Consider the following 27053-nt stretch of genomic DNA (forward strand, 5'->3'; position numbering starts at 1 on the left):
AGATGTGCCAGAGCAGCTCTCGGAGTCCACCAAAGAGGGGTCTGGATCCATATCCATCAAACCTGGCTCTGATGGTTCATAATTGGAACCATGAGTAATGAGTAAATGGTGGTTGAATCGATGTCTCTTGGATCCCAGGGACAGAGGGAGCTCATGAGGCGTCTCTCTCCATTTGACAGAACTGGCAAAACTCAAGCCAGTCCTGCATCATCACAGGATCATAAATCCATTCCATTGATGGAACCTGTACCGTTCCAGTGCTAGTTTCAGCAAAATCCTGCACGGACTGAACCTCCTCACTAAAGAGGACCTCAGGAACTACATCTGCAAATGATGGAGTAGGTGACACCGATTGCAGGGAAAGGGTCCGAGGAGGTAAGGCAATGGCCTCTGGTTCGGGAGCCCTCTTCTTCTTGCGCTCGGATCCATCTATTTGTTTGGACCTAGAGCGATGTCTCTTTGAAGACGGTTCTGCCACCGTGTCACGTTTTCTATCCCTACGTTTGGGTGCTGCAGGGGGCTGCATTGCAGAAGCCTTTGGAACCAAGGCAGAACCTGCTGGAACCAGGGCTGAAGCTGCTGGAACCAAGCTCGGAACAGCCCGTACTGAAGCAGACAATCGCATCGAGGCAGTCTCGATGTTCAACCTTTCAGATGGCATGGCGGGAACCGACTGAGAAGAAGACGGTCTGGGTAAGTTCTTTGTTACTTCAGATAATGGCTTGGCCATCATGGTGCTCTGCCGAAGGGTTCTCTTGAGCCTGGCGCCCCCATCTCCCCTTGCTTTGGGAGTGAACTTCATGCAAATCTTGCATGATTGGACAACATGTGCCTCTCCTAGGTAGAGGAGGCACAAATGGTGCTCATCTGAGTGGGGCATTTTAGTTGCACACCTCTCGCATTTCTTAAAGAGAGCCCTCGAAGCCAGTGGAAAAAAGGGTAAGGTAGGTCTTACCCCAGCAGCTCTCTTCGGTAGAAAGAACAGCAAACTAGTTAAAAACAGGCACACAGGGTTAGGCTGAGCAGAGTCACCCAACACACAGAAGATCCTTGATAAAATCGCAAATCTTTGAAGCACTTTGAAAGAAGAACCAATCTCGGCGGCGGCAAGAAAGGAACTGGGGGAGAGGGGGGTCGCTCTTCCCTAGTCATTTGACGGTTTGGGCGGGAAGCTGTCGCTGGGCAGACTAGGGAAAGTGAGCCCCCTAGGTTATTTTAAGCTTTTAAGACAAATCAATCCGGTGGCAGGCCTGCACAAGCGCAGTCCCATGTGGGGCTGCACAGGAAGACCAAAGATGAACAGTTTGTTTTGTTCTCACCTTAGAATAAATGTTGCAGGTTTTCAGAATGTTTCAAAATCCTGCATCAACTCCTCATTTGTCCAAAACCACAGAAACAAAATGAAAGAAAAAACAAAATAAAGAGTCAACCAGCTGGAACGTGTCCAGAGGAGGGCAACAAAGATGGTGAGGGGTCTGGAAACCAAGTCCTATGAGGAAAGGTTGAAGGAGCTGGGTATGTTTAGCCTGAAGAGGAGAAGACTGAGAGGGGATATGATAACCATCTTCAAGTACTTGAGGGGCTGTCATATAGAGGATGGTGCCGAGTTGTTTTCTGTTGCCCCAGAAGGTCGGACCAGAACTAATGGGTTGAAATTAAATCAAAAGAGTTTCCATCTAGATATTAGGAAGAATTTTCTAACAGTTAGAGCGGTTCCTCAGTGGAACAGGCTTCCTCGGGAGGTGGTAAGCTCTCCTTCCATTAAGGTTTTTAAGAAGAGGTTAGATGGCCATTTGTCAGCAATGCTGATTCTGTGACCTTAGGCAGATGATGAGAGGGAGGGCATCTTGGCCATCTTCTGGTCACTGGGGGTGTGGGGGGGAGGTAGTTGTGAATGTCCTGCATTGTGCAGGGGGTTGGACTAGATGACCCTTGTGGTTCTTTCCAACTCTGATTCTATGAGCCAACCGATCAAGTGCTGGTACTCGGAACAGGGAAAGTGTGAGGCTTGCTTCCAACCTGGAACACTTTCTTTTTCCAGCATCCACACGGCATTGTCCGCTTTCCACATTTCCCCAGCTTAGCTCCAGCCCTTCCTAACTTGACTTGCTAGGATCTTTTTTGAAAGAATGTAGTCCAAGCATATTGGCATGCCCTCTAGATGGGAAGTGCATTTTTTAAGGTCCCACCCACACTGGCACAATTTCATTGTCAGCCCTGAGCTGCTACCATCAGTAATTGCTATTTTCTACTGCTGTGATCTATTATGTCATCTGAATCCCAGCTTTCATTTTGTTAACAAAATCTCTAGCCCTTTTTGCTGGAAAGCTATAAGGGAAAAAGGGAGAGCAGTTTTTCTTAAGACTGCATGGAAAGGAATGGGGAGCTACAAGATGGCCACGGCAGGGTGGGAATTCACTGCTCCACTAATTGTATAGATGCTTTGCTGGCACTGCAAAGGCCTTTGCATTCACAGTGACAACAAAATCAACATGGAGGATACCAATCACGTGGGTACAGCTTGAGGCAGGTTATAATGACAGCCACTGAGAAGCACCTTGCTGAAATCTGGCCAAATAATACTGAACTTTCATTTTTTTCAAGAAACACAGCATAAGGAAAAAAATCTAACCAACATTCCTGAAGTTACCTATTTTGTTTACTTTTAATATAAAAAAATGTAACTGGAGAGCTCCAATGTACAAATACAAAAATTGTGCATAATAAAATGTACCATAACTCTGTACATACAGTGTAAACCATTTTTAAAAAATAAACCTGGGTCTTCTCTTGACCTGGAAGAAACAAGTATAAATGTTCTGGAAACATCAGGATGTGAGCATGAATGCTCCTCTCACCCCTCACCCTGGAATGGCAGCCGAAGTCATCCCTGAAGTTAAACAAAACCAAATGTTTATTTAACCGAAGTCCTTACGGGACACATTTGTGAGTAACCATAAACTACACGGGTAAAGTAGCGAGTCATTAACTCCTTGGAGGGCAGCATCAAATCCAGACAGAGGTTTTCCCCTCCCCTGATCGGCTGCTACCACTGCTTTTGTTTGAGCTGGCTTTAGCCCTCTTCTCCTTGGAACAGGAGGGATTGTTCTGGTTATTGTAGGCTTGGATGGCAAGGTCTAAGCGTTCCTGAGCGACTTTTATTTCTCGCTGGAGGTTCTCCAGGTCAGTGGGGATGTTTTCTTCGTTGCTCCCATACTGCCGTTCCTGTGCAATGTTGGCCTTGTTCTGTTTGTAGGCCATTTTGGCATTAGACAGTTCCGTATACTGGATCGGGTCTGGTTTCACTGCAATGTTGTAGCCCGGAGGGGCGGACGGCGTATTCCAAGTGAATGGGTAATTGTAGGTCCCCGAGTCCTCCAGCTCCCTCCGCTTATTGTTTAGTGTGTCTCGGATGGTGCCAAAACCCAAGTGAAGCATTTCCCAGACATTCAAAAGTAAACACAGACAGCTCACACCATACATGATGAGCAGAAAGATGGTTTTTTCCGTAGGCCTCGAAATGAAGCAGTCTATTGTGTGCGGACACGGGTGCCTGCTACACAAGAACTTTGGGCTGACTTCAAACCCGAAAAGGAAATACTGCCCTACAAGGAAGCCGATTTCAAACATAGTCCTGCTCAGGAGTTGGAATATGTAAATCTTCATGAGCCCATCCTCTCGAATTCGCTTCCTGCCATCATGCTTGACTTTGATTGGGGGTGGATTTTCCTTGTTCTCCCTCTCGCTCTCAATCTCAATCTCTGGGTACATCATTGGATCTTCTTCATGGTCGTCCTCCGCCTCTTCTAAGCCCCGGTGCTGCCTCCAGCGCATTGGGAAAGGCTTGCTTCGGATCTTCCTCTCTGGGTCGCCGTGGTCCACCATCCGGGCAATTTTGTGAATGGCATAGCCCAGGTACATCACTGAGGGTGTGGAGACAAGGATGATCTGAAAGACCCAGAACCGCACGTGTGAGAGCGGGGCAAACGCATCATAGCAAACGTTCTCACAACCTGGCTGTTCCGTGTTGCACACAAATTTGCTTTGCTCGTCGTAATAGATGGATTCCCCTCCCACAGCTGTGAGGACAATGCGGAAGACAATCAGCACCGTCAGCCAGATCTTCCCAACAAACGTGGAGTGGTTGTGGATTTCCTCTAGTAGCCGCGTCAAGAAACTCCAGCTCATGGTGGTCAGCAACTATATCCTAAAGTCAAAAAGGAGGGAGGGGAGAGAATAAGGGGACTTTTAATAGCTTGACAAAAACAAAACTAATACTGATTAATTGCCCACCACCTTACAGGGTTTTAAGAAATCAGAAACTTTATTTGTGCTTGGGAAAAGCCTTGGTACGTATTCCTGCCACCATTTGTTATGCTGGACATCGCCAAAACAGAAATGCTTGTATACTTGAATTCTGCCAGCTTTCTAAATTTTCACTGCATATATAAGAGATGGGGGGGGGGAGAGAGACATTACTGTCCCATTAAGAACACCAAGAACTAATCCGAAGCATGTAAGACTCTTTGTTGCTTTGGTCACCATTGAAATGGACATTACTGATGCTCAGTGGCTTCTGAAACCCATGTTCCTGAATTCTTGATGCGTACATAATTGGGGGGAAACCGTGAATATGAATGTGCGGCTGAGTGTTTTTAAATTTATCAATGCAAACACATGATGTGGGAGAAAACAGAGTTGCACTTACCTGTAACTGTTGTTCATCGAGTGGTCCTCTTTGCAGGCACACATGGGAACTGTGCGTGCGCAGGCCTGCAGTGGAGCATTTGGAAAGCTTATTTTTAGCCTAGCAACAAGGATTGCTCCCCCTCCCCTCGGTCAACGGTCCTTCCTGCCCTTTCGGACACTTGACGGAGGGGCAGGGAGCATCCTTCCCTCAGTTCTCCTTCTACCGCCACAGTACCCAGACCCACCTAGGCAGTGAGCCAGGCCACAGCGGGGAAGGAGGGAGGGATGTGTGCCTGCAAAGAGGACCACTCGATGAACAACAGTTACAGGTAAGTGCAACTCTGTTTTCATCGTCGTGGAGATGGGTGTGGAAGTTGGTCACTGGAGGATTGAACTTAACACCGCTTTCCCCACAGCAGCGTCCGCTCCAGAGTCGACATCTAACCTGTAGTGCTGGACGAACGTCGAAGGTGTGGACCAGGTGGCAGCACGGCAGACATCCTGCAGATCCACATGGGCGGCAAGGGCAGCCAAGGATGCCTGAGGCAGGGAGTGCTTGTTCCTGCATAGGCCTTTTTGATGGCCGAGACCACCCTCTGTGTGGTGACTTGTTTTCCCTTGTTGGGACCCGCAAAGCAGACAAAGATGTGTCTTGTCTAAACTGGCATGTGCGGTCTAAACAGAACAATAAGGCCCTTTGGACATCCAACATGTGCAGGGACTTGTCCGACTGGGATTGAGGGTCCAGATAAAAAACGGGCAACACTATGTCCTGGGACAGGTGGAATGCGGAGACCACCTTAGGTAGGTGCTCCAAGTTAGGTTTTAGGACCACTCTGTCCCTATGGAATTTAGTGAAGGGGGGCATCATGGCAGAGAGCCCTGAGGTCCCCTACCCTGCGGGCCGACGTGATGGCCATGAGAAAGGCTGTCTTGGAAGGCAAGAGATCCAACAGGCATGTGGCCATAGACTCAAAGGGCTTATGAATGAGCTGGGCCAAAACCAAGGAAAGGCTCCACTGGGCTACAGGGTATTTTATGGAGGGTACGTATTAGTCAGTGGGAGAAAAGCGAACCCCATCAATACTCATGTGGAAGGCCAAAATTGCCGCCATGTGGACTTTTACTGAGGTGTTAGAAAGGCCCACATCCTTAAGGTACTCCAGCACTTCGGGCAAGGAGCAGGTGTCAGGCGTAAGGCCCTGAGAGGTAGCCCAATGGGAAAAACGGGTCCATTTGCAATTATAGGACTGTCTAGTGGCCAATTTCTGTGAGGACAAGAGGACTTCTGCCACTCTGACCATTGGTTCACCGGAGGATTAGCCAGGAAGATGGTTCATGGTGACGAACGCTGCCCATCCGCAGAAGGCCCTCATGTGGAGGGAAGTGAAACGTGGACCCTCGGGCCAACTTCCACAGGAGGGGAAACCATGGTTGTCTGGGCCAATACCAGGATGACTGAGGCCCTGTCCTGAAGGATCTTGGCCAAGGTCCGTCCCCATAGCAGGAATGGGGGAAAGGCGTACAGGAGGCTTCTCCCCCAGTGGATCTGGAAGGCGTCCCCTATGGACCTTGGATCCATGGAGGCCCTGGAGCAGAATGTTGGGCATTTGGCATTGAGGGCTGTGGCAAAGAGGTCTATGCTCGGGATACCTCATCGAGCAAAGACAGGGGCCAGGAACTCATCCTGGAAGGACCACTCATGGTTTAGCGAGGTATCCTGACTGAGAGTATCTGCAGCTATGTTGGAGACCCCTGCTATGTGCATGGCAGAGAGGGACACATTGTGGGCAACAGCCCATTTCCAAATTTGCGTGGCCTCTTGGCCACGGAACTGGTGCCCCCGTTTGCAGAGGTAGTACTTTGTGGCCGTGTTGTCGGTGGCTACCATGATGGTGGATGTCTGAAAAGGAAGCAAGAGCATATTTCACTGCTCTGAGTTTCAATTAATGTGCAATTTAGACCTGAAGGGGACCATCTCCCTTTCACCGATAAGTGTTGGCAGTGGGCTCCCCAGCCCCCTAAGGAAGCATCAGTGAACAACTGGTAATCCATGTGTGGGAACCCCAAAAGGAACCCCTTTCAAAAGGTTGTCTGAGTCAAGCCACCAACGTAGACCTGGCGGTCCTGCGGGGAATCGTCAACATCTGCCATTGTGGTTCCACGTTGATCTTGATGTTATGTATGAACCAATTTTGAAGGGGTTGTAGGTGGAGCCTGGCCAAGGACACCACCGCTGTGGTGGAGGCCATAAGCACTAACAATTTCTGTACTTTAACTGCTGGTTGGAACCGACAAGCGATAAAGTGAGAGGCCAGATGTGAAATAGCCCAGACTCTGGTCTGGGAAAGAAAGGCTTTACCTAAGGCTGAAGTCTAATATCGAGCCTATAAACTCTATGGACTGTGTTGGGGAAAGTTTGGATTTGGCCAGGTTCACCACAAGACTCAGATGTTGGAGGGTCTTAAGAACTAGGGCCACTTGGTTTGCCAGGGCTGGTTGTGAATCACCAACCCGAAGCCAGTCATCTAGGTACGGGTAGATGGTGCATCCTTGAAGGGTTAAGTAAGCAACCACCTCTGAGATGCACTTGGAGAAGACCCGTGGGCCTGTGGAAAGATCAAACAGGAGTACCGTGTATTGGTAGTGTTCATTGTTACAGGAGAAGCGTAGGTATTTCCTACCCTGAGGGTGTATTGAAATATGGAAATAAGCATCTTTGAGATCAAGGACTGCAAACCATGAGTTTGGCTGGAAGAGTGGCAGAATCTCCAGAATGGACAGCATGAGAAAAGAGTGGGCTCTTATGTACTTGTTGAGGGCCCTCAAATCCATGATGGGCCTCTTGCCCCCATCTTTTTTATCTATAAAGAAGTAGTGGGAATAGAAACCATGGTGAACCTCAGAAGAGGGTACACGAACAATCGCACCCTTCAGGAGTAGGGAGGAGACTTCATCACACAGCTGGGGGGGTCAGGTCCCCTAGAGGGTAGAGGAGAACCACACGGAGGGACCTTATAGAATTCCAAAAAGTAATCATTTTTAATAATCGAAAGAACCCAACTGTCAGGCACCGGCCTGATACTCAGAGGTTACGCCAGGTGCTGTTCCAAGGTTAAGCTGTTATTCAGTTCTGGGATGTTGTGTCTTATGGTACCCTGAGAAGAGCCAGATCAGAGAGTTGCCATAGCAACCAGGGTTCATCCTGGAATGTTTGCTCTCACTTTTTATTCCCGGAGATCCAGTATAGGACGTTTCCCCCACCCCTTTTTGTCAACAAGAAAGAAGCGGGAGTAATAGCCGCGTGCCTGATCATGAGGTGGAACCTCTGAAATAGCCCCTTTGGAGATTAGGTTATGTATCTCCTGTATGAGTAAGTCGGGGGTAGGTGAGGTAGAGTGGACTGGGGCTCGATATGGAAGTAATGTATCAAACTATATGAAATATCCAACATTTATTATTCTTAAAACCCAAACATCATCTGTGATTGCAAACCAAGCATGATAAAATGCAGACAAATGGTCTGTAAAACAATCAGAAAACTCTAGTCATGCCTGCTTAGGCTTATTGGGACGGCCAGGAGACATCCTGGGACCTTTATGGGCCCTAGGCCTATTCGGGAATTTTCTCTCCTGCTGAACACGAGGGAAGGAAGAGCGGAATTGGGTTTGCTGGTGAAAAGCACACTGGAATCTATAGGGGTGGGAAGCCTGAGTGGTCTGCCGGCCAAAGTACCTGTGCTTAAAGACGGATACATGAGGTGTAATACCCAGGGATTTTGCATTCGTCTTATTTTTCTTAAGACGGTCGAGGAAGGTGTCAGTTTGGTCACTAAACAGAGAGGTACCCTCGAAGGGCAAATCCTCAATCCGTGACCTAGTGTCATATGGTAGGGCAGACTGTCGAAGCCACGCATGCCTTCTAATGACTATGGCGGAGGCAATAGCTTTACTGGATGAATCTGCCACGTGGCGTGCCGCTGTGAGTTGTTGTCTCGCTAGAGGCATTCCCTCGTTTTTTATGGCCTTAGCTGAAGGGTGTTGATCGTCTGGTAGAACCAAGATTTGTGGGGAGATACGATCCCACAGGGAATATTGATACCTAGCCATAACAGCTAAGAAATTGGAGATACGCAGGCCGACTGCGCTAGAGGTGTGGACTTTCCTGGCAAGAGCATCAAGCTTTCGTCCCTCCCTATCCAGGGGGAAAGAATGTGCCCAGATCGAAGGGGTAATTGAGTGTCGGCTCCGAGAGTATCGGCGGCGAGGTGAGCTGGCTCGACGTCGAGAATAAGAACGGCGTCGAGAGGAGGATCGGCTCAGAGAGGAGTGTCGGTGCCGCTGGGTAACCAGACTACGGGAGAGATAAGAGCGACCTCGATGGACGGATGGATGACGGGATGCCGATCGACTCTGACGGGCGGACAGACACAGGGATGTGGATCGACTTCGACGGATGGATCAGCTTCGACGAGAAGACGATTGGCGTCGACAGGAATGGGAGGATGCAGGACTTCGAGATTGGCGTCGAGATTCTCGGTCGGGGTCGAACTGGTGGTGGGATGATCCCTGCTTCGATACTGCAGGGCTCTTGGTGGTCGAAGTATGGCGGGAGCCTTGGCGGGTTTCTGCAGAGGGTTGCTTGATATCAGCGCCATCTTGGGCCCTGTAACAGCCGATGCGTAGCCAGTCTCAATATCGAGATGTGATGAGGATTTCTCCGGTGCCAAAGACATATCCTTGTAAAGATGGAGGTGCTGATTGAAGAGGTCCTTCTCCTAGGCCCTGCTCGGGTTTGGAACCGAGGGGGTAGCCAGGGAACGAGGCGGCGAATCCTCGATAGTTATTGGCTGCCACTCAGCAATGTCGGAGGCAAGAGACGCCAAGGGATGAGGCAACCTAGGTTGGGATCAGCGCCGAGGGGATGCCGAGGGCGATCGGCATCGAGACGATCTCGGGGAACGTGAGGGCGATCGGTGTCGAGGCGACCTCGAATGAGACGGGTGCCGAGAGGAGCTGCGGCCCCGGCTATCTTGCGACCCTGGGGCGATAAACTTTGCCGGTCTAATGACTTGCGAGGCGGGCTCCTTGGAAGGCTTGTCTCACTTGGAAGTCCCTCCCGCAGCTCGGCGATGATTTTTTGTTGAAGGCCCTGGTTCATCTGACCGACCTTGGGAAGATGTCGACGGGCCTGCTGCTGGATCCGGGCGAAGGGACTCTTTGTAGAGATGGGACAGAAAGCGAGACGAACGGCCTTTCAAGGCCTTCGTCGTGAGTTGGGCGCAACTCTTACACTTAGAGGAGATATGGCCTTCTCCCAAACAAAGAAGACAATCTTGGTGAGTGTCTGTCTTTGCCATTTTCGTACCACAAGTACGACACTTCTTGAAAAGAGGAGCCTTTTTGGACTCCATTGCTGGAGCAGAAGCTAACACGTTCTCTCTCTGTGGCAGCAGAAAGAGAACTGGAGGGAAGAGGGCCCCTCCCCTTGGGTCATGTGACCATTTGGGCGGGAAGGCTGCATGCCCCGAGGGGAGGGGAGCACTCTCACTTTCGATTTTACTAGAAGCTGACAAATCTTATCCATGGCTGGCCTGCGCAGTACCCCAATGTGGGACTGCATAGAAGCCACACAGATGAACATGTCTAGGTAGAAAGGGGGTACTTGATAACACTCCCCCGCACATGATGGGACTCTTACTCTAAGGCAATAGGATCAGGGTGGATAAAAATCAATGACTTTTTAAAACATAAAAATTGGATTTTAAAAATTTAAATCAGATTTTAAAAATTTAAATCGGATTTTTAAAAATAAAATGCTTTTTGAGGAAAAATCTATCTAAGGATAGTTTTCTGTTTATATTATAGTCCAAAGATTATTCATTGTGAAATAAAGATTACTTTTTAATTATGTAGCATGAGGCTTTATATTCATGAAATGTTTAATTTTTTTGGTAAATGAATTCCATTAATCCATTCACAATGTCATGCTCTTCCAGAGGTTTCTGTAAGATTATTTTGGGCAATTTTTTTTATCTAGGAGATATTATCACAGATGCTTGGTTTTGCAGTTTTCAAAACTGTGAATTTGTGTCTGCCAAGATAACATGCCTTTTCATCACAGCAAACATGTTATAAAATAAACATACAGAGTTGAGGAAAAGACCTTAATCCCATTGTTCCTTTGCAAATCCCATGCACACAGAATCAACCCTCTACCTCTTAAGTACTAAGTTTCAAGAAGTCCAATGAATAGAAGATTGTTTGGAGTGGAAGAAATTTGCACAAGGAGCTGTGAGGAGGGAGGGGCAAGTAGTAAAGACGAAACTGAAACCTTTTGAGCAAAATACTTAAAAAATCTTTATGTAGAAACCCTGATTTAAATCTATTCTTACTGACTAGTGATTTAAATCAAATCCACCCTGACCAGGATACATAGGGTTGCCAGGTTCCTCCTCGCCACCGGCAGGATGTTTTTGGGGCGGAGCCTGAGGTGGGTGGGGTTTGGGGAGGGGAGGGTGTCAAGTCGATGCGTTCCTGGCAATAACTTTCCTCCAGACCAGTGATTCCCAACCTTTTTTGGACCAGGGACCACTAGGACTTTTTTGTTCGGTGCAGGGACCCCAAGGTTCAAAATAAAAATTCTGAGAATTTGAAAATAAACTTTAATCATAACTGTTAGTTAAACATTAAACTTAGAATAATATTTGAATATATATTTTTATAATAGAGAACTTTTAATTGAAAATATTAATTTATTAAGGGTTTATAACTTTGTTTTGCGGACCTTAATTTAGTTCTCGCGGACCCCTGGGGGTCCACGGACCCCCGGTTGGGAACCAGTGCTCCAGACGATGCAGCGAGTTAAAAGTTTATTTCAGAAGAACAGCGATTTCAGCAGGTCAAAGACTTAAGGCTAGCATACAGGTATGGGGGAATATTGAAACATATATAGGGTGGATACAATGGGGTTGATTGGATTATTGGAAACAAAGACAATACCGAAGCAAACTACCGGTAACGACTTGAGCAAAAGTATTCAGAGTAAAATGCGTGCGTTAAGTGGCTGATCTTCCCGCACTCCCAGTATTGTTCTGCGGGACCCGGTATCAGATCAGCCATTACCGGGGCGGGTCTCCATTGAGCTGCAGATCTTGGGCAGGAGACCAGGTCCAAACGGGGGGGGGGGGGGGGACAGAGTGCAAAAGGACTCCATCTTGTCCGTGGGGGAAATTATCTTGTTTCTATCCGGGGCCGGCGGAGAGCCTACGTTACAAAGGGACTTCAATGCCATAGAGTCCAATTGCCAAAGCGGCCATTTTCTCCAGGTGAACTGATTTCTATTGGCTGGAGATCAGTTGTAATAGCGGGAGATCTCCAGCTAGTACCTGGAGGTTGGCAATCCTAAGGATACCTTTTTATCTTTTATCCCTTAGAAGCTCCTTGATCAAATGATCTTGAGCAGCATATGTCTAGTGTTGGAGGGATATAAGGACTGAAACAAATCTTGCCACTGACAATGTAGCCTTAGGGTCCCTAGCACCTAGTAAAAAAGGCATTATGTCAGTCACAGAGGCATTGGATTTGTATATTAAAAGGGGGATCCTAAGGATACAGTAATAATTCAATTATTAGTATCCCACTTCTGAAGGCAAACCATGATTCTCTTGATCCATTACTTACAGCAGACAGTTTCAGAGGGTAGAGCCACGTTGGCCCTGCAGCAGAACAGCTAGATTAGATTCCAACGAAGGGAGCTTCGACTCTGGGAAGCTTACAGCCCCAAAGCCTCGCTGGTCTCTACGGGGCTCCTGGAGCCAAATCTAGCTGCACTTACATCAGAGTTTGTGTTGCACGCTACAGGAAATACATTCTTCAGTCCGACCACTGAGGCTTCTTGATTGCTAGACGGATTGACCTTTCCCTTCCCCCTTCCTTGTTCTTTCTCTGTCTTGTTTCTTCACAGACAGTAGGATTTACTGAAGGACCCCCTCCCCTCTTGTCTGCAAAAAACAAACCAACAAAATCCAGCCCTGGGCCTCCTAGGAACTTGTTAAGTTGCTACGAAGGCAAACAGGACTGACTGAAGTTGAAAATCCGGTAGCCTGAGTGGTTTCATGATGCTACCTGACAGCCTGGGGGAGGGAGCATTGCCCCTGCTGGCAAATCCCAGGGGGGATTGGGCCCTGTTGCCCTCCCCCCGGTTGTTTACACCCCTGGTTGCAAGGACTAGGGACGGGGGGGGGGAAGAGATGCCTCCCCAATCAGTAGAGGAAGGGGGTAATCAAATGCAGCAAGTGAAAATCATAGCTGTTGATGGACCTAGCCTCGCTGTAATTTGTCCAATCTTTTAAAGACGTTTGATATGCCTTAAACATGTAGGAAAACCACTCCTTCAGTATCTGCCCCACAGGCAATCCAATCCTGGGCACACAAAACTAATCTCTCAGCCTGAACTCTTATCTCCCAAAGATTCCTGTTCCTTCAGAACTAAGGGGAAGTCACATGACCTTTTAAAAAGACATAAATATCTTGCAGGAAACAGGCATCTGCCTTATTAGGGATAAATGTTACACAAAGGGGTGGGGGAGCTTCCCAATTCTAAGACTATTCCTGCAGAGAAACAAGCTCCTGAAGAAGGCTATGAAATCTCCTTCCTTTTGGGATACCCCCTCACAGTTTAAGGCTTTCCTAGAGGCGGCTTTAACCATAGATCTGCAACACAGAATGCAAAATCTTTCATAGTTCTGCAACACAGAATGCAAAATCTACAGGATATTGCATTTCCCTTACAAGTTCTATCTCCAATTAACCATATTTATTTGCGGCCACTAATATTTATATTTATTTATTATTTCCATTTGTTACCCCGCACTTCCCGGCCAAAGTCTTCCTCCCCAGTGGTGACCCAAACTAGCTTATGACACCATTCTCACATCCTCCATTTTATCCTCATAACAACCCTGTGTGGTAGGTTGGACTGAGAGTGTGTGACTGGCCCAAGGTCGCCCAGCAGCCTTCAGTGGCAGAGTTGGGACTCATATCTGGCTCTCCCAGATCCTAGTCCAGCACGATAACCACTACAACACACAGGCTCTCACAATAATGTAATGCAGAAGGGGTGCTTGTGTATACCTGGATGTGTGCACACTTTCGTCACATGACAACAGCCAGAGACATTCAGATGTGTACTCGGTCGGACCTCTGTGTTTGGAGCCCCCAGCATTTTTAAAAGTTTAGTTTTCAGACACAAGGGGACCCAACTCAGATAGCAAGCACAGGGAAGGTTTACGTTTTGGCCCATGCTGAACCACGCGCACGGGAGGAGACTTGAAACTCCCAACCAGAAGTCCAACCTAAATCAGGACTCCACAAGTATGATTTTTCTTTTAAATAGCTAGAAACACACCACTTCCAGTGCACAAGGGAGCTGCAGGCCTAACGACTAGGGTTGCCAACCTCCAGGTAGTACCTGGCGATCTCCCACTATTACAATTGATTTCCAGTCGACCAAGATCAGTTCCCCTGGAACAAATGGCTGCTTTGTAGGGTGGACTCTATGACATTGTACCTCTGACATAACCGGAGACATGCTCTGGCCGTGTAGGTACGCCAGCAACATCTATGAACTTTGGCTGGGCCAGTTTTGATTCACTGAGGCCAACTGTTGTGGAAGGAGGGACCAATGGCATAAGGGAATCCCAGCTTTTCTGAACCTCTCAGTTCACAAAGGTAACAAACTGAAAATAATTACAGTCCTTATTGGGCAAGGGGGGGAAACCCACAGACTTTAAATGACCGAGGGATCCCCTAAGTGCCTTTTGCTGAGCTAATAAGCAAGCCATTTTCTAATGCTGGCAGCACGCTAGGGAGACATCCCAGCAGCAGACACATCCAATTACCTCTTCCCAATTCAAATAGGTTCATTCATTCAGGCTGTTTTCATGTGTGCCCAGCAGAAGCTAAAGATAGAGTCATTCCCTTTTAAGAAACACGAGCCATTTTGATGCTGTGCCCTGGAACAAAAATGAGCACTGGAGGTACGGGGTCAAGTTTAAAAAACAACAACATTATTACATGCTCTCAAGGTTTGCAAAAAGAACGTTCATTAGAGTAACTTCCCTTAAAGTGCCGCTGACAAAGATTACTTTTACCGATTCATAGAAACATTATAACCAGGTGCATAGGAGACTGGCCATGTTTTTGAGAGACGCTTGTCCACACTGCAAATTATAAAAGAGGATGAGGAGTTCATGGGCCGAACTCTTGAAATCCTCTTGAGAGGGCAAGAGGAGGAGGAGGGTCACAAAACTCGGTGATTTTGTGATTTTTGTGAATATGAACATGGGACCTTCTGCATGCGCAGGGTATGTGCGGCCACTGAGCCAGAGTCCCTCCCCCAATTAAGGCAGTACCAAAAACCTGCTAGCTCAACTGGAGTTATTAATTTGCAGAAAATTCTTCCATATATTTATGGTAACAGCTCAGTTGTTATAGACATCATTTTACTTCTTTGTGGTATCAGTGAAATACACTAAAACTTGAATAAAAAAGGCAAAAAAAAAAAAAAGGCAGTAGCTCTGCAAATTCCAAAGGAAGTTTTCCTGCATTTGAATGTCAAGTTCCTAGTCCTTTTGTTGGGAGAGAAAAGCCTAAAAACAAGATCAATTTCTCCTTTCCAGATACTACAGCTTACCCACAACTTTCCCAGCAAGAGAGGGAAAAGGGGGTTCTGAGCTGGGGGGGGGGGAGTGCTAATTGGCATTGCGCTGCTATTTTGCACAGGTATTACAGGCCAGCAGTGAGTATGAGTGGACGTGGAATAAGGATGAGTGGAGGAAGGATGCCAACTGAACAAGGGGGGGGGGGAAATATCTAGTCCCTTTAACAGAGTTTTAACTGTGCCAATGGGTAGTTGAAGCTTTTCATGGCATGGAGATGAATAACATCAACCAGTAATTGCTTGCAGGTCAAACTCATGTTACAGAGACTCCTGGTGGGACATTTCAAAGATGGCAGCCCGAAGCACATTGTTGCTGTGAAGATAAAATGGAGGAGGAGAGTACTGTGCAGGCTGCCCTTAGGGGGTAAATTGTAATCCATAAACCCCTGCGTGGATCAGGGCTACAGATGTGCTTCTTTCCACTCAGAAGACATCTCCAGAGAAGTGACTCAACAAAACCCCAAGAAAGTGGACTTTGCTGAGGACAGATAACGAGAGTCAGTGTGGTGTAGTGGTTTAGAGAGGCGGACTCTGATCTGGAGAACCAGGTTCGATTCCCTGCTCCTTCACACGAAGCCTGCTGAGTGACCTTGGGCTAGTCACAGTTCTCTTTGAGCTCTCTCAGCCCCACCTACCTCACAAGGTGTCTGTTGTGGGGAGAGGAAGGGAAGGAGATTGTAAACCGGTTTGATTTTTTCTTAAAAGGTAGAGAAAATTGGCATATAAAAACCAGCCTTCTTCTTCCTATTCCCTTCACAGTTAACGTTTGCAGTGGTGAGCAAGTGGGCTTCTGATTTTAATGCACCCGCAGCTATCAACCGATCCTCGGGGGGCGGGGAAGTCTAGAACTTGTGTCCACACTGAGATAGAAATGCTTGGAGGGCCCACTGGCTCAGCACTTACCACAGCCACATTTGCAAGTGTGGAGACAAAGGGGCTATTTAATTCCTTCCCCTCAAGACCATTTTTCTAACAAAAACTCTTCCCCCCTCCCCTAGTGGCTCTTACCTTTGCTGCGGAGAGGTTATGGGTACATGTACCTCCAGCACAGGCAAAAGCAATTGGAGGTGGTGACATTTTTCAGGAAACCAGCATGAGGGGAAAGAGCCCCCCCCCCATGCCTGTCTCCCCCTTTAAATCACCACCTTCTGTCTTAATAAAAAAATCCTCAGGAAAATGAATCACAGAAGAGCAGGCAGCGTGTAGCAGAGGAAGGACTCCTTCTGCCGGAGAGCCAACGCCAGTCAGAGGAGATGGACTTGGTGAGGACGGTTGAAGTAGAACAGCGTTTTCAAACCTGTAGGTCAGCACCCAAAAAGGGGTCACGAAGCTTCTGAAAGTGGGCCGCAGACCAGCCCTCCCCAATGACTGCCCCCTGCCCTTTCCATTGCTCTCTCTGAATCATGGAGGAGAGGGGGGTCAACAGCTGGAAGGGAGCCTCCATGTGCAAAGGCTGTGCATGCCGGAATGCCACTTGCTTGGGGTTCATAGCGGGGGCAGCTGGGCCCTTTGTGCGATGTCGGTTGATTTCTCAAAAGCATCTGTTGGAATGCTGAACTAGATGGGTGCCAAGGTCCTGGTTTGCCTAAGGCTCTGAAAAACCTTGCGCCAGGCTTGGATGGGTCACCGTACCAAGTACATTTGGACTTGTGGGCCACTACACTGAAAAGGCTGGGAAGCAGAAAACACAAGGCAGCTTCACAGTCGTCAGGAGTTGGAAGCCTCTGTGTCTTAAAAGCCCTGTCATTCACATTTGGGAGAACCCCCCCCCCCAAATAATTTTCCATTCAAACTTCTGACTGTCAAATCTGTGCTGCTGAATTCTAATTTTTAAAAAAATGCAAGTTCTACATGAATAACTTTTCTGAATATCTTTCTCTCTATATGCTCTTATGCACTTGAGTGAGAATCCCAATCTATTCCACCCTTTTTTGGCAAATGTTTCCTAAATAATGTGGGCTATTCAGTGCATGCCTTGCCCATCTCCCAGACTGGCAAAGAGAAAATGAGTTCCAAAGAAGCCACGGATATCAGGGTCAATCCAAAGGCAACTTCTCCAGAAATGCTCTGTTTGACAAGACGCCTTTGCTCCGCTTGCCTAGTTCGGGCATTTTAAAAAGGCACAACCTTTGCATCCTTTTCCCAAGAGTCTAAAAAGGAGTGTGAAATTATTAGATCCGTGCTGTATCACATCAAGGCATCCACATATCAGGAGGATGGGGGAGGCGCAACAGACCCACGAGATGTTTTTTGGCTGTCAAAATAATTTGGATCACTTAGTTGTGCTGCTCTTTCAGCAAACCCAGCCACATGGAGATTGGTTGGAAACAAGAAAAAATGTGCATGTCCAGCACTAGAAATTCAAGGGAATCGTTCTATGCCCTCTAGACCAAGAAGAAGAAAAAATCAACCAACGTGACATTTACCGCTGCAGGCCTCCCCAACCCTTGACAGTTGCAGCATTTGACTGCAAGAGCTACACTGCTCACTCCAGTGTTTTACGGAGGGCCAAGGGGGCAGGGCAGCACACCACAGATGTTTATTTCCCACATTTATACCCCACTCCCAATGGAGTCCCAAAGTGGCTGACCACATCACTTTCCCCTCTTACATTTTATCCTCACAACAACCCTGTGAGGCAGGTCGGGCTGAGAGGGAGTGAATGACCAAAGGTCACCCAGTAAATTTCATGGTGAGGATTCGAATCTAGTCCCACACTCTAACCATTATGCTGTGCAGCAATGTCTCTGTTCAAAGGGCTACTCCCTACCTTAGGCTACACCTTACCATAGGGGGCACGATTGACCACTGGGATACAGCAGGTCAAGTCAAGTTTATTAATACAGTCGACTGATCAATCACGTCCCAACACAGCAGGTCCTTCCACCTGGGGTGCAATCCTGACTTCGCAACTGGCCTGACAGACATATTTCAATGGACAGAATGCGGCCCCCTACCCTTATGCTTCAGGCAGGTTACCTGCCTTTTTAATAGCAATATCTGAACATAGCATAGATATACTGTATTTTTCCGTGTATAAGATGACTTTTTTTCCTGTAAAATTTTGCTCCCAAATTGGGGTTTGTCTTATACACGGAAGCCGGCGGCAACTCTTTCCGTACTCGCTCTCTCCTCCGCCCATCAGCTGACAGGCAGGTAAGAGAGCGAGGGCCAAAGAGTCCTGTTGCCCTGCCAGCCGGCTTCTGGCATTCAAACTGGTCGCTGCTAGTATCCCTTGTGGAACTGGATAAAAATCTTACTTATGTGGAATATTGAAGAATGCAGAGAATTTTGCTATGTGATTGGTGTACCTTACAGGACTGTAAGTATATAATTCTATATGGACTTTTGGGTTTATCTAGAGTAATATGAGTATACTATTTTGAACAAAATGTTTTAAATATAGGAGTGAATATGGGGCTGAAGAAAAGAATGTGAAACGGCCGTCCCCCATCTTGTTCTTGTGGACTATACCAATTTTGGATATTTTACTATTGATTCCTACTTACACCCAGAAGAAGACACCTTCCTTTGTGCATTAAGCCTGCACTATACCTGCTTTGTATATTTGTATATAATTTTTGTAGGATTAGTGCTCTTAGTTTTGTCATTGTGCACCTACTCTTTGTCTTATATGTTATAGCCACATAATAGAATTTTTCTACTTTGTACCCCCTTGTTTGTGCTTTTGTGTACCTGTATCCTGTGCTGATTTCCAAAAGTACCTGGAGGTTGGCAACCCTATCTAACCTTCTGGGGCAACAGTGCATGCTTTGTGTGTGTGTGTGTGTGTGAACCCCACTAAAAAAGTGCAAAGTTAGTTTGTGCGGAGCATTTAACATTGAACATCTGTCTTTTTTCACCCTTAGAAGGAAAAGCCACATGGGGAGGGGCACAGCGCGTTGGCTGGCTGAGGGGGGGTCGGACTGGGTTGCTGCTTTCTTTTGCTCCCGTGAAACTGCTAACTAAAGGACTTAAAACTCTGCCTGACACACACAACTGGGGAAAAGGGACACCCTCAAGCAACCCAGTTTTCATGTTAAGTTTGAACAGAAACTGCAGAAGCAGAAAGAGTGCAATGCTTCCCCACCCCCCCACCCCAGACTTTTCAGGCCATCAAGTTCCAACAGGGTCTGAGTTCACATTCTCTGATGTTTAGGTCAGGGCCTCTTCACTTCTGAAACCCCTACCCACAGCAAGGACCCCTGTGGAAACTATGCAAACAAGCCCACAACACTCTTTATTAGTCCACTTGTTGGCACACACCGGTCTCATTTGGACCAGCGCACTTCAAGCCAAATAATAATGGCATTTTTCCAGTTTATGGAAGTTCCCTGCCTAATTCCTTAGAGGTAAAGGTAGTCTCCTGTGCAAGCACTGGGTCATTACTGACCCATGGGGTGACGTCACATCCCAACGTTTACTAGGCAGACTTTGTTTACGGGGTGGTTTGCCAGTGCCTTCCCCAGTCATCTTCACTTTACCCCCAGCAAGTAGGGTACTCATTTTACTGACCTCGGAAGGATGGAAGGCTGAGTCATCCTTGAGCCGGCTACCTGAAACCGACTTCTGTGGGGTTTGAACTCAGGCCGTGACCAGAGCTTTGACTGCAGTACTGCAGCTTACCACTCTGCACCACGGGGCTCTGGCTGTTCCCAAACCCACACAGTGGCTGCACAGAGTCCAGGTGTGTCCCAGATGTGCATGCTGTGTCCTAAACAGGTGTCCCAGAAACACAACCCTGTTCAATCCAGCACCTCCACTGTCACACAGGCGGCCACAACTCATACCTATATCACTGACAACCCCCTCCCCACAATCACGAAACTTATTTCCACATCGGAGTGATTCCTTTTTTCCTCTCATTGCCACTGGGAATGCAAAAGCCTTTGAAGTCGCAATGGAGTCTCTTCATGAGATTTGAGTCAGCATTCAAAATGGAATAACACTAATAAAATCCAGGGGCACAGAGTGTGTCCAGAATTCTCTTTTATACCCCGGTAGCTATTGGCTGTCACTCATGCAAGGGGAAAGTGAAAGCAAAGTCCAGCCCTGCTGAGAACGCTGGCTTGGGTCCAGCCAGCCATGTAGGGAAGGCGCCCAAGACTTTTCCTGCATTCCTCTTTGCTCCTTGTAGCCCCTTCCCTGAAAAAGCATCCCTAGGGTCGTGGGAGCAACACAGAGGATTGGCATTTGGGTTGGAGGGCTACAAAGAGGAGGATCAGATGATATGCCCCCCCACAGAGCTATGCTTGTGGAAGAGGGAGGAGGGGCAATTTCACCCTCTTGCCCCTTCTCACTCCACCCTGCATAGCTGTTCCTCTGTGTAGTCCCACAACCACAGGGACGATCTTTTCAGGAGTCAGAAGCAGCTGCAGGAATGGTGTTTCTCCACATTCCATGCTTGGATGGCTGGATAGAGGCCACTCACTGGCAGTCATGTTTCTCCAACCCAAAAATGGCTCTTGGGACCGCTCCAGTGCTGTCAAAACTGCAAGACGGACCTTCCTAATGAGACATTAAGTGGTTGCTAAGAGACTTGGAAAAGCACCATCTCCAGTATACATCAATATACAATCTCTAACCACTTACCTATGGGTTATTTGCCCTGGCTTCATTGCTACTGGGAAGCGGCACGCACACACACACAGCATAATAGATCTTCGCCGAACCTCCCAGGATTCCCCAGTCTTTTCTGCGACCCCTCCCAAACCTGTTTTGCTGTGATGTTTTGGGAAAGATCACAGCAAAACGGGGGTTGTACCCGAGAGGAAGGGAAAGTCAGGACCTCCCCAGCCCTGGCCACGTTGGCGCCTCCTCCTAAGAATTCAAACCCTTTAGAGTAGCACTCCTATGTGTTAGACAACTTAAATGCACATACCTTTGAACCACAGTAAAAGGTAAAGGTCCCCAGTGCAAGCACCGGGTCATTCCTGACCCATGGGGTGACGTCACATCTTGATGTTTCCTAGGCAGACTTTGTTTTATGGGGTGGTTTGCCAGTGCCTTCCCCAGTCATCTTCCCTTTACCCCCAGCAAGCTGGGTCCTCATTTTATCAACCTCGGAAGGATGGAAGGCTGAGTCAACCTGGAGCCGGCTACCTGAAACCGACTTCTGTTGGGATCAAACTCAGGTCGTGAGCAGAGCTTGGACTGCAGTACTGCAGCTTACCACTCTGTGCCACGGGGCAACATATATGTAGAAACTGGTTTCTGCACACAGATCAGCTGTGTCAGGGAAGAGCGTTCACATCCTGAATCCTAAAACGTACAAACAGGAGCCAGTATGCTGTATTTCCAACATGTGGATGAAGAGTAGATGCCATCAAAATGCCTCTTCCCAAAGAATGTGGTACAAACTAACACCGGCAATAGACTTCAGCTTACGTCTTCACAGAAGATGATTGTAAGATCAGGTTGTAACACCCTGGTCTGAAAAATCTGCTTCCACCTCCCTGTCTTTTTAAATTTCGTAACATCTCACCTGAGGAAGAGTTCTGGTGAGCACAAAAGCACGGACAATATTTTGTATCTGTTTGGTTGGTCCTAATAAAAGGGATGACACAAATTTTGTTCTTGCAGTGGTCAGAGCATAAAAGCAAAAGATGGCTAATCTGAGTCTGCCATGGAAGCTCCCCGGGTGACTGTGTTGCCACTCATACTCTCTCAGCCTAACCTACCTCACAGGGTGGCTGTTGTGATGGTAAAAAGAAGGTGTGATGATGACACAGTAAGACGCTTAGTTTCCCCTATGGGAGAAAAGCAGTATAAAAGTATGTAAATAAATACCAACCAACCTGCCATCTCCCAGTGGAAACTAGGGCACGAGCTCTAGTCTTGACAGCAGCACAGCCAAAAGGATCTGGGGGTCTTAGTAGATCATACGCTGAACACAAGTCAGAAGTGATGCAGCAGCTAAAAAGGCAAATGCGATTTTGGGCTGCATCAACAGACATATATGTCCAGATCATGCGAAGAAGAAAAGTTGGTTTTTATATCCCGCTTTTCTCTACCGTTAAGGAGTCTCACAGTGGCTTACAGTCACCTGCCCTTCCTCTCCCCACAACAGGCACCTTGGGAGGTAGGTGAGGCTGAGAGAGCTCAGAGAAAACTGACTAGCCCAAGGTCATCCAGCAGGCTTCATGTGGAGGAGTGGGGAATCATACCTGGTTCTCCAGATTAGAGTCCACCGCTCTTAACCACTACACCACAGAAAGTGGTTAGATCTGATCTGGTTAGACCTCACTTTGAGTATTGTGTTCAGTTTTGGGCACCGCAGTTTAAGAAGGATGTTGAGGAGCTGAAACGTGTCCAGAAGAGGGCAACGAAGATGGTGAGGGGTCTGGAGACCGAGTCCTATGAGGAAAGGCTGAAGGAGCTGGGTATGCTTAGCTTGGAGAGGGGACAATTGAGAGGAGATATGATAGCCATCTTCAAGTGTTTGAAGGGCTGTCATAGAGAAGATGGAGCGGAATTGCATTCTGTAGCCCCAGAAAGTCAGACCAAAACTGTTATGTATGTATATAGTTAGGCAATATGCAGGGGGAACTTAGGAGCTTGAGTCCTGAACTAAGGATCCTAAGTCCTGGATGCGCCATTGGCCCAAACCGGCGCGCGCCATTGGCCCTAAGCCAGCACGCGCCATTGGTAGCCCGGGGTTGTTTCCCCCCTATCACGGATCGGGGGGAGTGGCCGCGGGCAGCCAGGGGGCCTATAAGCAGGGCCGTTTGCACTATGTTCTCTAGTTCTGTTCCTGTACTGAATAAAGCGGTTGCTGTTTGAACTCCATCTCCGACCCAAGTCCTGCGCCAGCTGCGGCGACCCCCATGACCGCTGCACGTTCCGTTTCCGCGACGCCTCCTGCCGGGCCTGCGGCCGAGTGGGCCATATTGCTAAGGTTTGCCACTCGGCCAAGAAGACTTCCCGCCAGCCCGGCCCGGGGAGGACTGATGGCGCCACTCGTCCCATCCACGTGCTTTCAGACGACGACAATGCCTCTCCATGCCTCTGCTGCCGCGACGTCCAAAGCATCCAGCTACACAAGGTGCACGGCGTAGACAAGGTCTGGGTCACCGTCTACATCGAAGGTGCCCCCTGCAAGATGGAGGTCGACTCCGGGTCCGCCCTCTCCATTATCTCGGCGGACACGTACTGCGCCCTGGCCGCGCACGCTTCCCTGCCCAAGCTGCGGCCGTCCTCCGTCCTCATCACGGACTTCCAATGCCACCGAGTGCAGGTCCGTGGTGCCGCCCACGTGTTTGTCCGCTACAGCCAGTTCTGCAGCCAACTGCGCCTCATCGTCGTGGACGGGCCCCGCGCCAGCCTCCTGGGCCTCGAGTGGTTCAAGGCTCTCGGCATCCAGCTCACAGGCATCCACCGCATTGGCCGACAGTAGCTTGACGCCATCTGGAACGAGTTCGAGGACGTCTGGAAGGGCCCGCTGGGTTGTTACAAGGGGCCGCCTGTTCGACTTCTCATCGACTCCGCCGCCACTCCCATCCGCCTCAAGCCTCGCCGGATCCCCTTCGCACTCAAAGACCGGATCGACGCAGAGATTAACCGTCTCGTCTTGCAGGGCATCCTGGTGCCTGTCCCCAACGCCAAGTGGGAAACCCTGATCGTCACGCCACTTAAGGCCAACGGGGATGTCCGCATCTGCGTGGACTACAAATGTACGGTGAACAAGGTGCTCCAGAGCCATGCATACCCGGTGCCGGTCATCAGCCACCTCCTGGCCTCCCTCGCCGGGAGCCGTATGTTCGCCAAGCTGGACCTCGCCCAGGCCTATTAGCAGTTGCCGGTGGACGAGGAATCGTCTGAGGCGCAGACGACAGTCACCCACCAGGGGGCCTTCCGGGTGACGCACCTGCAGTTCAGGATCAGCACGGCCCCGGGCATCTTCCAGAACCTCATGGAAGACCTCCTCAAGGGCTTGCTGGGCGTCGTCCCATACTTTAACGACATTCTGGTCGCCGCCGGTTCCGAGGAGGAGCTCCTGGAGCGCATCCGCCGGGTGCTCAGCAGATTCCGGGACGCCGGCCTCATGGTGAAGCGGGAGAAGTGCCAGCTGGGCCTGCCGCAAGTGGAGTTCCTGGGCTACTTGATTGACGCCGACAGCATCCACCCCACGCCCGACAAGATCAAGGCCATTCACAACGCCCCTCCACCCCAGTGCAAGCAGGAGCTCGCCGTTCCTGGGACTTTTAAACTTCTACCACGCCTTCCTTCCCAACAAGGCATCGGTTGTGGAGCTGCTTCACCGCCTCCTCGACAAGGCCACCCCGTGGTCTTGGGGCAAGCTGCAGCAGCGTGCTTTCGAGGCCGCCAAGGACCTCCTGTCGGCCTCGAGTCTGCTCGTCCACTTCGACAAGCGTCTGCCGGTTGTGCTGACTTGCGATGCCTCACCCTAAAGCATTGGTGCAGTCCTCAACCACCTGATGCCAGACGGTCGGGAGGCCCCGATCGCCTTTTACTCCTGGACTCTCTCCTCGGCAGAGCGCAACTACGCCCAGGTTGACCGGGAGGCTCTCGCCATCGTGGCCGGTGACAAGAAATTCCACGACCACCTGTACGGCCGTTCCTTCACCATTGTCACGGACCACAAGCCGCTGCTGGGTCTGTTCGTCCCGGATCGCCAGACGCTGCAGATCCTGTCCCCCCGCATGCTCCGGTGGTCGATCTTCCTCAACGTCCACGAGTTCAGGCTGCTGCATCACCCCAGGAAAAGCATCGCAGACACCCTCAGCCACCTGCCGCTCGAGGACACCGATCTCGACCCGTCCCCGGCCTATGACGTCATGCTTCTGGAGACCCTGCCGGAGCCGCCACTGCACGCCGCAGACATTGCCGCCCACACTGCGAAGGACCGCACCTTCACCCGGGTTCTCAACTGGGTGGGGAAGAGGTGGCCGGCCACCAGGCCGGACGGGGAGTTCAAGCCATTCGCCACATGCCAGCACGAACTCTCGCTCAACAAGGGGTGCCTGCTCTGGGGAAACCACGTTGTAGTCCCGATGAAGCTGCGCATAAAAGTCCTGGAGGCTCTATACGCCTGCCATCTGGGAATCCTGCGCATGAAGGCCCTGGCGAGGAGCTACGTGTGGTGGCCGGGCATCGACACTGCTGTCGAGGAGTGGGTGAGCCGTTGCCGGCCCTGACAGGAGTCGTGACCGGAGATGCCGCGAGCCCCGACCCAACACTGGGAGTCCACACACACGCCCTGGTCCCGCATCCACATAAGACTTCGCGGGGCCCTTCCAGGGTAAGACATTCCTACTTATCGTGGACTCCTACTCCAAGTGGCTGGAGGTGGTTGATGTCGGATCCATGACCTCGCGTGTTGTCATCCAGGAGCTGCGCAGGGTCTTTGCCACCCACGGCTTGCCTGACACCGTGGTCTCCAACGGGGTCCAATTTACGTCCGCCGAGTTCAAAGAGTTCATGGACAATAACTTGATCTGCCACACAACCTCAGCTCCGTTCCACCCCGCCACCAACGGTCAGGCGCAGAGAATGGTACGGACAACCAAAGAGGCATTACGCCGCATCGATCGCCATGACTGGGACAGGGGGCTTGCAGACTTCCTCCTAGCCCAGCACACCACGCCCAACTCCACAACCAGAAAGTGTCCCGCGGAACTCCTCATGGGCAGCCAGCCAAAAACGCTGCTCGACCGGCTGCACCCCGACCTGGTGTCCCCGCCACAAGACTCCTTCAGCTGCCCCAAGATCCATGGAACTGGACGCCCTGGTCTACGCCCGCAACTACGGGGCGGGACCAACCTGGATTCCAGCCACCGTGCAGGAATCAACGGGGCCGGTGTCTTACCGGGTCACCACCCCGGAGGGGCAAGTCCTGCGCCGGCACATTGATCAGCTTCGCCGCCGCCCTGCGGACCTGCCCATTGTTCCTAGCACAGCAACACCACCCATCATTCCTGGCCCAGCTACGCCACCCGCTGTTCCTGTCCCAGCAACACCGACACAGGAGCCAGCAGCAATGCTGGAATGCGAGCGGCCAGAGGACCGACCTTGCCCTGGCTACGCGTCTGCCACGGACGGCCCAACGGAGGACGCCCCTGCCAATGCAGATTCGTCCCCCGCACCGGCTTCCCAGTCAGCAACCCCCGTTCCCATGCCGCACCGTTCCCAGCGCACCCGAGCACCACTGAGCCACCTAAAGGACTTTTTGTGTTCCTGCATTGTCCGGACTTAGGGGGGAGGGGTGTTATGTATGTATATAGTTAGGCAATATGCAGGGGGAACTTAGGAGCTTGAGTCCTAAGGATCCTAAGTCCTGCATGCGCCATTGGCCCAAACCGGCGTGCGCCATTGGCCCTAAGCCGGCACGTGCCATTGGTAACCAGGGGTTGTTTCCCCCCTATCACGGTTTAGGGGGGAATGGCTGCGGGCGGCCAGGGGAGCATATAAGCAGGGCCGTTTGCACTGTGTTCTCTAGTTCTGTTCCTGTACTGAATAAAGCGGTTGCTGTTTGAACTCCGTCTCCAACCTCGTGTGTCCTCCCCACGCGGACTTAACAAAAACCAATGGGTTGAAATTAAATCAAAAGAGTTTTCGGCTAAACATTAGGAAGAACTTTCTGAGAGAGCAGTTCCTCAGTGGAACAGGCTTCCTCGGGAGGG

At 49.8% G+C, this 27053-nt stretch overlaps 1 protein-coding gene across 1 annotated transcript in view; it reads right to left on the reverse strand.

Moving 5' to 3' along the window:
* Positions 1 to 2648: 2648 nt before the first annotated feature.
* GJC1 (gap junction protein gamma 1) overlaps positions 2649 to 27053 on the reverse strand; it is a 48125-nt gene continuing 23720 nt past the window's right edge. Inside the window, exon 2 of the mRNA XM_056863313.1 lies at positions 2649 to 4207. Coding sequence (XP_056719291.1) covers positions 3007 to 4188 — 1182 coding nt within the window. The 5' untranslated portion in view covers positions 4189 to 4207 and the 3' untranslated portion in view covers positions 2649 to 3006. The remainder of the gene's footprint in view (positions 4208 to 27053) is intronic.

Source organism: Euleptes europaea, chromosome 18, assembly GCF_029931775.1.
Source record: "Euleptes europaea isolate rEulEur1 chromosome 18, rEulEur1.hap1, whole genome shotgun sequence".
Taxonomy (NCBI): Eukaryota; Metazoa; Chordata; class Lepidosauria; order Squamata; family Sphaerodactylidae; genus Euleptes; species Euleptes europaea.